The 14,994-nt window shown below is 39.5% G+C and overlaps 1 protein-coding gene across 6 annotated transcripts in view; it reads left to right on the top strand.

Annotated features, from left to right (window-relative positions):
* EPB41L2 (erythrocyte membrane protein band 4.1 like 2) overlaps nt 1-14,994 on the top strand; it is a 182,023-nt gene that overhangs the window by 146,954 nt on the left and 20,075 nt on the right. Inside the window, exons 13-20 of one of the 6 annotated variants that reach the window (XM_081141168.1) lie at nt 1,710-1,772; nt 3,619-3,765; nt 5,021-5,122; nt 8,605-8,766; nt 10,044-10,097; nt 10,286-10,840; nt 12,705-12,827; nt 14,622-14,720. In XM_081141168.1, the coding sequence (XP_080997294.1) occupies nt 1,710-1,772; nt 3,619-3,765; nt 5,021-5,122; nt 8,605-8,766; nt 10,044-10,097; nt 10,286-10,840; nt 12,705-12,827; nt 14,622-14,720 (1,305 nt within the window). The remainder of the gene's footprint in view (nt 1-1,709; nt 1,773-3,618; nt 3,766-5,020; nt 5,123-8,604; nt 8,767-10,043; nt 10,098-10,285; nt 10,841-12,704; nt 12,828-14,621; nt 14,721-14,994) is intronic. The other 5 variants (XM_081141169.1, XM_081141170.1, XM_081141171.1 and 2 more) reach the window with 5 other exon arrangements.

The following is a 14,994-nucleotide window of genomic DNA, read 5'->3' as shown; positions in this document are numbered from 1 at the left end:
TGGAGACCAGATGAATTTCAGGTAGTGTTGTGTTTTTTTAAAGTCTAAATCATGTAAGTGTATGGCAGAGTCACTGTTAGGTATTTTGTAAGGAAGATACTATTCCGTTGTCTTTTATTTAACAAATGTGTATGGAAAATGAAACAAGGCTTTTTGAAAATTGAGAATATATAGCCCTAAGGTTGGGCCTCTTAGTATTCTTTATTTAAAATTAGATGTTTGGTTTGAGGATTTTTATTCCTTTATAGGGCTACCTCTGCACTACTAGTCAGTCCGTGCTAACGTGTGCATTACGTTTTTGATTGTTTTGTAAAATGTGGTCTGGTGACTTAGTTTCTCAATATCCTGTGGTTACTGTCAATACATAGAGTAAGTCTCAAAATTTAGAGCAAACCTAAAGAGAAATGTGAAGATAATGCTATGATTAGGCATTGTGGGAGAAACCACAAATCTTAGTTACCTGCGGATGGACATTTCAGAGAACTCAATGTTGTCCAAGGAATTGGAAGATAATTCTTAACAGATTATTGGCTGTGTCTAATTTTTACCTTCTGATAAAAAAGATACTCTTAGTTCCTTGCTAACTTCTCAAAAATACTTGAATACTTTTTTTTTAAAAAAAAGCATTTTGAACTCTCAGATTGGACACTATTATTTTAGTAAAGAAGAAAAAGAATATATGATCTTGCTGTCAATTAACATGTAAAGGTTAAACTAGTTTCCTTTGGTATCAGAATCAGTTTTTTTTCCTTGCCATTTCTGTCCTTGAGTCAGTAGTCATCAGTATTTATGCTAGTTTTCAATTTACAAATTTATTCTTTTGGGACATTAGACACTGAAAATTGTCCTATTATGAAAAACGATTCTTGTTTAAAGGATTTTATGGAAAAAAAAGTGGCTATATTTCAGGGAACATTTTTAAATACCCACCATTTTAACATGAATGTAGCAAAGTAAACCAGTCCCTCCCCCCTGGAAAGAAATCTGTTAAAAAACTGAATAATAGGGTGACCAATTGTCCCTGACATAAAGCAAAAGCCAAATTTACAGAATTACACTTTGCCCTTATCACTAGTTGATTTAGACATTTCAAATTATAACTGAATTATGCCATTTTTACACTCTCCTATTTTCATTCCTGAGTAAAAAAATATATATATTCAAAAGCAGTGCATGGAATGTAGGGCCTGAGAAAGAGTGAAGCTTCCATTCTTCATTCCACCTTTGCAAAGGATCATTTCCATCATTTATACAACACTGTAGGTGAAGAAAGACCAAGTGGCTTAATATTCTGCGTCTTCTGAGGGCCACTCAATAAAGGTTGGTAATGCTGGTTCACCGTTGAAGTTCAAATATAGCTTCTTTGCACCGATGGTGGAGTTTCCACTAATACTTCAGTTTTCTGGCCATTTGCTGTATGACCTTTCAGGTGAAGATGGAAGAAGAGGAAACACAGCTGGAGGAGGTGGATATTTTTTCTCCAAAGTTAAAACCTGGTGGCTGCTGCCTGCCATTATTATTGTGTGTGGGGTGATGCTCACTGTCAGGGTTTATTTGTGAGTTTTGCTTGATGTGGCTTTAGGTCCTTAAGATTTTTATTACTTTTAATGTCTTAGACTGTCCAACTCTAGGTGGTTTCTGGTGCTTGCTGATTGATACACTTATGTTTATTTGCTTTTTTCCCCCCTGTGTGTGATTTAATTTCACAGAAAAATTCCTTGAGAGTAGAAGGGGATAATATTTATGTCAGACATAGCAATTTAATGTTGGAGGTTTGTATCATTTAAGAAAACAACTGTCCTGATGGCTGCCAGGCTGCTGTGGACGGGAGGTCACTCACAGGCTGGCTGGCAACTTTTTCCAAGCACGGTGCATGAAATGCATGGGGGACATTCAGCTCGGGAGTGCATGTTACCAGTCCGACTTTGTTCTTTTAAAGTGGCTTAGGTAGGAATGTATTTACTAGAAGTTCTCAAAGTAACAACTGGGAAAAAAAGTTCTATTTCATCCAACGAATAGAGTTTTTAGCCATTGATCATGAAGTTCTACAAGTAAACTTATTTTCTCCTAATGAGTCATCTCCAGGGCATGGAATCTGAAGTAACATGATCCCACCTTCATATACATTAACCAGAACAGGTATTTGTTGATCTGGCATTAAATCATTTTACCATTGATCTGTGTCCACAATATTTTGGGGGTGGGGTGGGCATTGGCACTAAAATCCATGTAATTAGGAATGTGGTCCACTTAAAATATTTGTTGGAAAGTATGCTAATTAATGGGATTGTTTTAATTACGAAGGAAGAATAAATGAAAGAAAAAAGGGAAAAAAAACCCTAGCTACCCATTTAGGAATGTAAATTACATTCCCTGCGTCACACGAGAACTTTTTTTCTCCTTATTTAGGGCAGTACATGGCAATGTATTTAGTGGTGAACTGCAATTCTCAGTAATCCAACTAATCAATTTGGTTGCTTTTGGCAGCTTTGGTAATTATTGGAAATGTATTTTTGCATAACTTACTAAAATGCTCTAAAGTGTAATACATAACATTGCTTTGAACAAATACAAGAAATGTGCCTGATCTCAAGCCACAGTCATTTTTCCATGCCATGTAAAGATGTTTAGATTTTCGTGAGTTTTTGCAAATGGCTGTAGAAGCTCATAGATGAGCAACTATGCTTGTGCATGAATATGGAATATCTAATTTTATCAGATGCATGACCTGTTCCTCTGGGAGTGGGATGAGAGCTGTAATCAACAGGTGGCCCCCATGATTTTTGAAATGTAAGAAAACATTTAAAATTCAGTTAAGACCATTTCCTGAACAATAACTAGCTTTAATTCCCACAAATACTAGTTTATCAGGGCCAATATAAAAAATCCCACAAATACTGTTCATTAGGGCCTACTGCAATGAAAAATCAATGCAAGTACATGAAACTGGTATGAGGGTCACTTATTTTATGGAGAAATCAAATACAAGCAGCCTATGGGAGCTGTTATTTTTCTTCCTTAAGGATTAAAAGCCAGTGCTGGAATTTTCTGAAAAAAGTCAATCCTTGCTCCACCCTAAACCTAACCCTCCCTCTTTTTGGTAGATGATCTTGGATTGGCTTTCCCGTCAGGCCAAATGTGCTTTTGAGTCCACATTCTCTGTTTTTACTTGATTTAATATGTTCACAGAAAGCAACTTTAGTAGTAGCCCTAATCAGAAAGGTGAATTTACAGGAACAAAGTCATAGGCTGCATTTCAAATCCAACTATTAGGAAGAAGAGTTATTAGTCATTTTGAGTCTTAGTTCCATGACTTCCTTCTAATAATGTGAATAGTTATTCCATAAAAATTCTAAACAGAGAAGACATTAGAACCCTTTACAATGTGAGTCATTAAAAAATTGCACATTGGCTTTATTTTCAAATTTTGAGGAACTCATTAAGGTTATTCATAGATGATAATATGGCTTTTGAGACTTGGCATTTTTCTTGCTTTACTATGTTTTTTTTTAATCGTAAGTTTGCTTTGTCTTATTTTTTGGTTTTATTTTTTATTTTTGTCCTACTGGGTTTTTTTCTTTTGGATTTCCCCCCCTTGATTACGTTACACATTGCTAGGACCTGGATAAGGCCCAGGAGGACATACTGAAACATCAGGCTAGCATTAGTGAACTCAAGCGCAATTTTATGGAGTCCACACCTGAGCCGCGCCCTAATGAATGGGAAAAGCGACGTATCACACCTCTGTCCCTGCAGACGCACGGGGTATGTCATGAGCTCCTCGTTGGCTGTATGTCTCCAGCTTTTCAGTAACACTCAGGTTGCTAGTTACAAAATGTTCCCAGTTGTTTTTTTTAAATGTAATTGCTAACAATTTTTTAAAATACTAAATATTCATTAACAATGTAATACGTATTGACCTAGTTCTTAGGTAAAGTGTATGAGTTTTAAAATAGTTTCAGAATAACTATTAAAGTAAATTAGTGGCAATTAATTGTTATATAGGATGACTTAGAAACTGACATTATATGGTATTTAGTAAGCTTTTCAGATACTGACTTCTGAAATAAAGTTTGCTTAATAATTAGTGTAGACTGTATCTAGAGTGGTTTAAGGTAATTACTGTGAGGAGAATGAGTTAAACTTAGTTTTGAAGATTGATGAGCCTTGTTGAAAACTTGCAAAATGTTATACAACTTAATACTGAAACGTCCTAGTAATGAAATGTTCACTAGTGTTTTAAAAAAATTTTCAACCATAACACTTTTTCTTTCCTTGACTACTTCTCCTCATCAATATATGTATTGCCTTTAGAATATATTCGCAGAGTATTTCTCCATTCATTCTCATCTATATCTGTTCTTTTCTGATGCTCTCAAACTCTCTATTATCATCCAAGAACTTCCATGGGCTCATTTGTTATACTTGGGACAGTGAGTTGGCTATATTTAATACACAGTTTAAAAAGTGTATAAAGGTCTTAACCCTACAACTCATCTTTCCCTTTTTCCTTACACCTCTCACTTCTCCATAAGTTCATCAGACAGTCTGGTTTGAGTGTTGCCAGATTGTACACATTTGATTTAGGAAGATAGTCTCATGCTATTTTTATTAACCTTTTCATAAAAAGCAAATATGTTAGTTTCTTTAAGTTTCTAAGTTTGTGACAGTGAAAGTAAAATAGCTCTTTAAGAACAAATGAGCAAAGATAATTGCTGAACCAAAATAACAACCTTTGAAAATACTAAGATGTAAAACACCATGGTAGGGTTTTATGAAGTTGTGTATAACTTCTCATTTTAGATTTTCCGAAGGTCTTAACGTTCATATTTCAGCAGTTGACTCTAGAGTATTGTGTTTTCTGGAGAAACAGTATCTGACACACTAAGATTTTGACCTCCCTGTATGTGCTGCTTCACCTGGTGTGTTCCGCTGATCCACACAGTTGTTTTGTTTGTGTTGCTGTCGATGTGATGTACTTGTCTTATTTGTTGATTATGTCTATTGTTTAAAACAATAGAGAAAAGGAGACCATCTTTTCAAGGATATTTTATCCATGAAGGAGAAGCATCAGATGGCGGCAACACGGACAGTTGAAGAAAAAGCCCAGGAGGCAGACAAGGTGTTCACCTGGCATCCTTGGATCTACTCTTGCTTTCTCCGCTTTTCATTTTATTTCTTTCCACAGCCATAAGATACTCTTTTTTTCTTATTTATCAATCTAAAATTTTTTTGGAAATAATTTTCAAGCATTTAAAAAGTTAAATCTCCATGTATAGAAACAGAGGATCATTAGGTGAGATATTGCAGATGTACTTAATTTCAAAATTCACAACTTCAAATGCAGACATATCAACTGATTAATTAATAAATGACCCCCAATTTTGACATATGTGGCTGGCAGTCGGGAAACTGCTTTCATGTGAAAATGCACTGTTTGTACAACGCTGCGCTCACTGTGGTGGTGTTAAAACAAACTATATGCGATTTAGGTTACTAGCTTACTAATTATTATTTGGAAACCTTTTGAATTTTCATTTTTAAGGTTTTCAATGGGAAAAAAAGATTTTGGTGTACCATAGCAGCCCGTCGGATCTCTCTGTGCTTTCGCATATACGAAACATCTGGTGTTGCCAAGAAGTTAGCTTTCTGTTGCTTTTACACTCTTTATCTGCTTTCTCCTGGTTTTGCTTAGCTAGCTGGTCAGCCAGTTAACTGGTGGGACGAGAGAGCCTAGAGTCTGTTGGAGGAGACAGCCAGTGGACATGTATATATTAGAAAATGCGGGGTACTAAAGAAGTCGGTGTTGAAGATGAAACAGTTTTGTGTTAGAAGGTGATAGGGAGGGCTGTTTTACCCATTGTGGTTGGCAAGAGTTGGCGTTTAAATTGAGACCTCGATGAGGAGGAGGCAGATGGGAAAGTTTTTCCGTGCACAGGGAAGAGCACATGCAACAGCCCAAGCAGGAGGTAGTTTAGGGAACCGAAAGAGCAAATCACCAGGGGCTTAGGGAAAGTCAAGGAGATGAGACCCCAGATCCTGTCAGGTCTGAAAGGCCATTTTGACATTTTGGAATTGCATCCCAGGAGTAATGGGAGGCCACTGGAGAGCTTTAAATGGGGTCTGACGGAGACGCCTCCGCTGCTGGCTGAGGACTGGAATACAGGGGATGTGACCGAGAGCAGAGATCGGTAATAAGTGCTTCCCTTCCACAAAAGTCTGATTTTGTAAATCAGCAGAGAGCATTGTTTATCAGAACATCCAGTGGGGTGGAGAAGGAGGCAGAAGAAATGGAAGATGAAGTCTTGCCCTAAGGGAATTTGAGGTGTAGTTGAGAGTAAATATTTCCACAATCCTGCAAATGAGAAAGCTAAACCAAGTGGCTTATTTATGTATTTAAATGTTAGCGTGAAGTCCAAAGCCAGTTAGACTCTGTGTAAAATGACTTTAAAAAATTATGTATTCTTGAAACTTTCACCTCCAAAAGCAAGTCAAACGGTGGATTTGTTCAGTTTAAAGTAATGCCCTTGTACTTTCTGTAGCAGGAAACCTTGGAATTTTGTTGAAGAGGTTTACAGTGATCGTTTTTCTGGATGTCATGGTTGAGGAATGTACAATATAAAATACGTTGTAGAAGTTACCTTAAAGGGACAGTTCATGAAATTTAAACCTGGGATTTACCCACTGTTAAGCTCCAGAACGGTTTATCTGCACTTGACGTTACTGCTTCTTTCTTGTTCTTTTCCGCTCTGGCACATGCAGGAAGATATGTACTTATTTGACATACACATGCATTATTGTAACCGCAGTCATCCATTCATCCACTCTCCCAACAAACGTTTATTGGTTTACCGCGTGCAGTGTGTCTTTCCCCCCAAATAACATATCACTACTATTAATTCAAAGTATATGAGTAGTTAAGTCTACTGCAGTGTTTTGACCTTTAACAGGATGTCTTAAAAATTTCTGTCTTTGCTGCATGTTCATCTTGCTACTGATTTTGCAGGGTTTTTTTTATTATCTTTAAGTTAATCAAAGAAATAATCCTTAAAGAAATGTAAAATAAAAACAATTATGCATGAGTATAATTTCACCACATTTTCCAAATTTCTGTAATATGGGTTTTATAGATTTCTATAAAACAGTAATAATTTCTTGTTTGAAAGTTAATGCATTTAACTTTCAAAATAGCTTCAGTTTGAATACTAACAATTTTGAGAATAGAGCAGAAGACTGGAAATCAAATCATTTAGTCTTTAATAGGTAAATAACTATTGTATATCCTCTTATGTATTGAAAATTATGACATACTTAAACTCATATAATACAAGATTCTCTCATGAGTCTAGTAGAGATTATAGACTATAGTTCTGAAGTACTTTTGAAGATATTTTATTGAATAATTAAATGCACGGCACTTACTTAAATTCCCCAGTGATCTCTTACCAGGAAGGACACCCTCTCCGCCAACTCAACCCTAGGGATGTTGCGTAATTATGGAGATTATAATTAAAATGAATTAGTCCAGAAGCTTTTTATTTCCCCTGAATGTTGCAAATACCTCGCCCTCTTCATCTCATTGCCCCTATTCCTCACTCCTAGCATACTGTCCCAAAAGGGGCATCCCTAAAATGTCATCCATCCATCCATCCATCCATCCATCCATCCATCCATCCATCCATCATCTTTAAGCTCTATGAGCAGTGGGGTTTATTAGGAACTATTCTTCCACACTTCTGGCAGTGGCGGAGCTTCATGGTGACTCTTTGCTGTTGGCATTCCAGGTGCCTGGGACAGTCCTCAACTCTCCTGTTGTGCCCTCAGGCAGGTTAGGGGCCATCGCTTAAGGGCCAGAAATGTGAAGATGACATTTGCCTTACTAGTTTTTCAGGGACAGATGATTTTAACATTGTTCACTGAGTTTTTACCTCTGAGTTTTTCTTTCTACTTAGAATTCTTTTCTTTACCTGTTTCTTACTGAGGGGGCGGGGAGTACTATTTCTTCATTCCATGGCATACTTAGCATGTCTGAGGGAATTTCTGTGAGTTGCAATCAGATCACTTGTGAACAAAGTAATGTGGAAAAGGGTAGAGATTGTAGGAGCTGGAATGGTTAGGGAAGGGCAGGCACAAAATATGGAATTTTAGGCATACCTCAGACAGATGACAAAATTCAGAAGGGCACGAGGCAGGAGGATGGGTCCACCCAAGCTATGACACAGGAATAAGCAGGTAGGGGCCACTGAAGAGGCCATTCTGTGCAGAAGGCTTACGCTGAAGAGCTACCTCAAGAATATACAAAATAGTGTCTGATGAGGGTAGGTCATGCTCAGTTTGTAATGAAAACTTTTGTGACAATCCAAGTAGTTTTAGCTGTTTTTCACAGGTTAGAGCTATCACAGGTTCTCAAGCAGGGCGGAAAGCTGGCATTCAGGGAAACCGCCACCTGCACCTGCTGCAGAATCTTTGCGAATGAATCCTCGCCTTTCTTGCAATTTACACTGTCCTGTGATTCTTTCTTGTGTAACCTTTCCTTCGTTTTAATAGGTCACTGCTGCCTGTTCCAACTTACTAACTCTTTGCTCTTCCTTTTCTGACCTCTAGAGCCTAGAAGAGGAGATAACATCAATTTTGTTTAGTGGGAAGGGCTTTTCTGGTAGCGCGAAAGCCTTCACCTCAGCCACCACTCGGACAGCAGAGGGCACTGCTGTGAACTGTAGTGCTCCTGAACCGCTTTCTTCCTCACCCTCCTCACAGTTGCCTGAGGTGCATTTTACTTTGTTTCCCGTTTTTAAAAGCCACATATGAGAGTGATTTTTATTTCTGAGATATTCGGGAACCCTTCCCTTCAGTGCTATCATTGCTGAAATTAATTCTTCCTGGGAGAAACACTCATGAAATAAGGACTGAATTTGGACATAAGGAAAGGATACAGATTGGATGTTCTCCTGCTGCTTTTGCCCCCCCCCCCCCCCCCAAATCTGACTCGATTCAGAGAATCATTTAAACCACTAATGCCTAGATTTGGAGTTGTTCTGTGGAGGGAAGCCCTCCACCAAGTATAGAAACTGAGTATGCTTTGCAGAATTAAAAGTATTCAAAGCCCAAATGTCTTTCAGGCATCTTCTGATGCTTATAATTTAAAAAATTCTCTTTACATGGAAAAACTTGAGGTGCCTGCCATATTCAGTGAAATAATTGTTTTCCTTTTTTGGAATGAACCTAAGGAATTCCCTGAACTTGGGCAGAACCCATCCTACCATTTGAAGTTAAGTAATAATAATAATTCACTGACCTGCAATAATAATGAACATTTAGGTACTGTAACTGAACAGGAGTAAATTTACTCCCGGAAGTAGACGTCTGCAGGGGGGCATGGGTGAGCATCTCAGATAACAAAGTTGGTTCATTTCGGTTTTCAAAGGTGCTAGTGGAGGAGCTAAACTCTAAGAGAAAACACCTGGCGGCGTCATTGACATCCACCCTGATGTCATGATACCCCTTTTGCTGATCTCTAGTACAGATGGGATGTTAGCCATTTCTGAAACAACATTTTTATGTTAATAGTTGTCTTGAGACCAACTATAATTTTGCCAGTGGAAGCTGTGTTTTTAACCAAACAAAGGTTCCATCTTATTAATACTATATTTCTTTCGGAATCAGGGTATCAGGAAGGCTGTATAGTCTAAGACCGAAACTGTTTTTTGAACAGGTTTTATAAACTTATACTTTAAAATATAATCAGTAAACTTTGGTATAATTCCAGTTTTTCCCCCACCTTTTCAACTATTTAAGTAGAGCTTATAGGCATACCTATAATAAAAGCTCTTTACTTCTTTGGGAAGACGCTGGCTGTTTTGTGTTTTTGTGTCCTTTTGTAAGCTTTTTGCCTCTGTCTTGATTGTCTTTCATGCGACCTTGAGCCAAGTTTTGTGGCTGTCAGTCCGTCCTGTTCTGTCTCCGCAGTGTCAGGTGTTTGTTTTGGTGGGTGTTGAGGTAAAACTGTATTGATTTTGTGTCCTCGGTTGCTTTTTGTTCCGCAGAAACGCGCTCCCGAGTCCGAAGGGCCTGGCGCTGGAGCCGGCGGTGCCGTTAAGGTTCTCCCCCTCCCCCGTTAACACCATTGCCTGAGCTCACCCCTCACGTTGTCCCGCTTCCCTTCCAGTCAGCCATCCGCATCATCACCGCTCCTCCATGACACAGCCCGCCGTCGGTAGCGCTGCGCCCGTCGCTGTCCTCTATTCACGTGCTTTTGTTCTCCCTCATCCGCTTCTTTCTTGTGCAGAGTTCACATGAGACTCTGAATGTAGTGGAGGAGAAGCCGCGGGCGGAGGCGGGGAAAGACCGCAGCGAGCCCCCGGGAGACACGAACGGTAACGAGCCGCCGCCCGGGCGTGGCCCTGGGGAGCTGCGGCAGGTGGAGCCCCTGGCCCCGAAGGACTCCACCTCCCTGTCTTCTGAGAGCAGCGGCGGCGAGAGCGAGAGCGAGAGCGAGGACGACGCGGGAGAATACCGACCGGGCCGCGCGGGGCCCGCGGCCATAGCGGAGGAGGCGGGCGAGGAGGAGGCGGCGGCGGCGGAGCGCGGCCCCGCGGCCCAGGTCGGCGAGAGGCCGGAAGCAGGGCCCGAGGCCCGCCCGGGCGCGCACGCGGGGGCCGCTGGGAGCGCCGCGCCCTCGTCGGCGACGCCGGAGCTCGCGGCCGCCCCAAAGACGCCTGCGGAGAAGGGCGCTCTCCAGCAAGACGGGAGCGAAGACGCGGAGGACGAGCGGCACAGAGTTAACGGAGAGGTGTCCCATGTTGACATTGATGTTTTGCCACAAATTATTTGTTGTTCAGAGGTAAATGGGAGACTCGAGCGGGAGCTGAACTCAAGCTGTTTCTCAGGTGGAGAGCACCTGCCTTTTCTTCTTCTCCTGTCCTCCCCGTCCTCCCTCAGCCTTTTCAGCAAGAGTCTGACCTTGACCTCGCGGGAGGAAGGGGAGAGCCCTGCTCGGTGTCTCCCGCCAGCCTGGTCAAGGCTGCTCGCTGCTGGACCGCCGCTCGGTCACCCCATCCGGTGGCCTTGCCTGCGGCCACCGCATCACCGGTTCATTCTTGTTGCACATCTACATTTTTCTTTGCATGTTTTGGATGCTTTCAGCTTTTTGCCTTTAGTTGCACTGCTTCCTCATACTTAATGCCTTTTTCGTTGGTTCAATTAGGAAATTGTATAAGTATTATTGAAAAATGGTCAGTGTGAGAGTGTGTGCTGCTGTTGTGACTGGGTTTCACGTTTTGGCTCCTTGTCTCTTCAACGTGAGAGGTTTAGAAATAGCAGCAGGCTCTGATGACCAGGGTGCTCCGAATTCAACGTGTGGCAGTGATGAAAACAGTATTTCTTGAGCAGCACTGTGATTCCTGTTTTTAGGTTCCAGGGACTGTATCATTTGGTTAAAGCTTTATCTTTCAGGCAGCCAGAGGCTAGACTTTAGTAGATTACTCTTCTCATTCTGTCCTGTCATTAATTCTGGATTATTCGCACTTTGATCATATGTTCTGTGGATTATCTCCATTGCATCTCAGTCTTTTTTCTCTTCAAAAAGAACTTTCCTCACCCCTCTTGGATTAGTCTTGGTCTCTAGGTGCAGTGTCTCTGAATGGGAAGTAAAAGTTTTGTTCAGGGAAGGCTTCCTTCCAGGTGAATGTGTCTTCATTCTAAAATGAACTGCCCACAGTGTAGGGATAATCCATATTTGCTCTCTTTGATGAGCTGAAAAATCTTGAAATGACTTTGTCTTGAAATAATTAAATGGATTTTTATTATGTCACTTTTAAACTTCCTGGCTCTCTTCAGAGAACACGTTTGCAAGAGTCATGGAATGCTCTGAACTAGTATTTTCCACATTTACCATACATCACACTTGGGAATTTTCTCTGAAAGTACTGTAGTATTTTGGTGGTAGTATGTAGTCTGGCGTTGTACTAAACATACATGCTCAGCAGACCACAATGGTAATGGGCCGTGAACCTCTCCTTTCATGTTTTTAATTGTTCAAAGCATTAATGCAGCGTCGGTGGACTAATCCTGGATGTAACAATTTAATTTATATAGTACAGAAGAAACCCTGCGAGTTTTAGACAAGTGTAATTGAAAACAATAATACTTGAAGATAATCCTTCTGAAAATGGAATCTCCTTGTCAACAGGGCAGAAAAGCCTTTTTAAAGAGCAAATCTTAGCCTACCTAGATGGTGCACCAATTAAAGGCAATGGGCCTTCACACAAACCAGGTGGTTCTTTAAGCTGCAGTGAAAATCAAGGCAGGTCACTTCACGTAGTTTATTCTGTTTTTTCTTTTCAAATTTATCATTACTTGCCCAAAGCTAAAGTTTATATATATATATATATCACTGTATACCAGCTTGACACGTAAGTAACTTTGGACCATCGTAATCTGAAACGTATCATAATTTATGGGGCCGTTATGCTAGTTTATTTATGTATATATACACATACATATAATGTATGTATATATTTATGATACTTGAAGGAAGTGTTTTTCCTTTGTGCCTTTTGTTTTAGATTATTCACTTTTACTCTCTTCTTTTATGCATGAGTGTGTGTTTGGATAAATATATTTCTTACAATTATTTGTGAAGGCTCCATTAAGTACTTTTACTTCATTACCTCTAGAATTTATGTTTCCCTTCCTTCCCACCTCAGCCACCCGTGGTAAAGACAGAGATGGTAACAATTTCTGGTGCCTCACAAAGGACAGAAATCTCCACCAAGGAAGTCCCTATTGTCCAAACGGAGACCAAAACCATCACATACGAGTCTCCACAGGTACAAAAGCCCTAGATTTGGACTGAGTTCTCTTTTACTTAGTCTGTTTCTCTTCCATTCTGTCTTCTAGTTTACATGTTTCTGACTTTGATGTAGCTTTTTTACATCTCCATTCATAATTGTACTTCAACAACATAACTTGCTATGTTGCTTCTGAGATTGAGACATAGAACTGTAATCAAATTGGTGACCCAGTAATTATAGGGAGGAGCATACACATGATTATTGAAGATGGGCGGTACCAATCTTGTTCATATTATCATAAGCCATTTCTGGCTTGAAGTGTCCAGGATTGTTTATGTACACTTGGGAAACAGACCATCTTACAGAGTTTATCAGATATGATAACAATTTGTGGATTAGTAGGATTTGGGCATCCCCTTCTCCCCCCCCATGAAGACAGATGCAGTCAGCTCACTCTTACTTGCAAGTATACACACATGTGCACACATTTCTGCTTCTCCTTGACATGAGATTATTTTCTGAAGACTTAATTTCATCATTCTTGTGTAAATGTGATACTGTGTCTAAATAATCAAATTTGTGTGTTTGATTTTAGGTATTCAGACATTGATTCTGTAAATATTTTAAATAAGCATTAAGATAACTAACTTTAAGGGTAACAGAAAAAGAGAAAGTATTTATCATTCCAAAATGGAACTGTTTTGAAATTTGTACAACTCTTTTCTCCGCTGAGAAATTTAGTGTTCATAGTAGGATTATACCATGGTGAAAGATGGCAGATTTTACCCTCGAAGTATTTTTTTAAAACATTTAATGTGTATATGTGTGAAAATTCCTCAAAATTATTTTAGATATGCTGTCTTAAATGTGCATAGATCCCTCATGAGCACAGACAGGTTTTTGGTGAGCGGGTGTGGTGGGAGAGCAGGTAATCATGTGCTTCTATGTAAAGAAATACATTGCATGAACCAAGTTCGAGAGAGATTTCCTCTTAACTTACAGTAAGAAAGGCTCTGGGCCTTCTGGTTATTTCCCTGTGTCAGGAAACAGGAAGCAAATATATATGCTGATCTTAACATTTAGTTTATGATCTTAATGTAAACTAAAATTATTAATTTGCTTTATTTCTGCCAGTAAACTCGAGAACTTTCTACCTTTTCTAGTATCAAAGCAAACAAGTTAAAACCTATTTAGATATCTGCATGGGACTTATATATGAGATATATGTATATAAAGAGAGAGCACATGCATGCATACTTATTGAAATATGTATCTTCATATATATGCTCACAACACACAAACTTATAGGAAAAATGTCATTTAAAAATCTAAAGAAAGCAAATAACTAAATCATGTTAGTTACTCTATCCTAGTTAGGTTCTGTTGCTTAGTAATCTGAGAAAACGTTTATTTTTACGTTTGTTCAACCTGTGCTTTTAAACAACAAAACCAGCACTTCTGGTCACTGTGGAAACTTCTCTGCCTAGTAATCTGGTTTCTTTTTCAAGCTACTATAAATGGCCTTCAGTCAAATTCTCTCATGACCCCTGATAGCTTTCAGTCCTACCTCCTACTTCCAGCCTTCCTTTTTTCTCTCTCCTAGTGTGTCCGGGGTTTGCTTCTCCATGGTGCATTTAGACTTTGATTTTACTCTGATTAAATGCCAGCCATCCTGGTCAGTAAATTACCACTATAAACATGAAAAGGCAGATAGCATCTTCTGCCAACTGCAAAGATTTTAAAAGATGCATGTTCGATGGGAAGGGGCTTTCTCTGACGACATAATGGAAGTTAAGCATTGCTTTGTATTTCCCCCCCAACTATCCATAGATTGATGGCGGGGCTTCTGGTGACTCGGGCACGTTACTGACCGCACAAACCATCACATCTGATTCCGTGTCGACAACCACAACCACACACATCACCAAGGTAAGGCAATCCTGGGGAATTCTAGGGAGAAGATGGTGCATTGCAAACAGGATCCTTTCTGAATTGTTTCTTTGTTCCTGTACACACTTCAGAGTAATAGACAGTGCCAGTGGAATAAAGATGCAGACATTTAAAGTATCCAAGAAATTGCACTCCATTGACAAGTGTATTTAAATCAAATTGCAATTTGTAAAGTGCAAAGGGGGTAAAAATATGTTATGAATAGCTATGCCTAAGACAGCTACAGGAACAGAAAGAGTTTAATAAAAGTGGA

This window comes from Miniopterus schreibersii, assembly GCF_964146895.1.
Source record: "Miniopterus schreibersii genome assembly, chromosome: 6".
Classification (NCBI taxonomy): Eukaryota; Metazoa; Chordata; class Mammalia; order Chiroptera; family Miniopteridae; genus Miniopterus; species Miniopterus schreibersii.
Note: the sequence above shows the minus strand (reverse complement) of the source record. Positions and strands in the feature narration are given on the sequence as shown.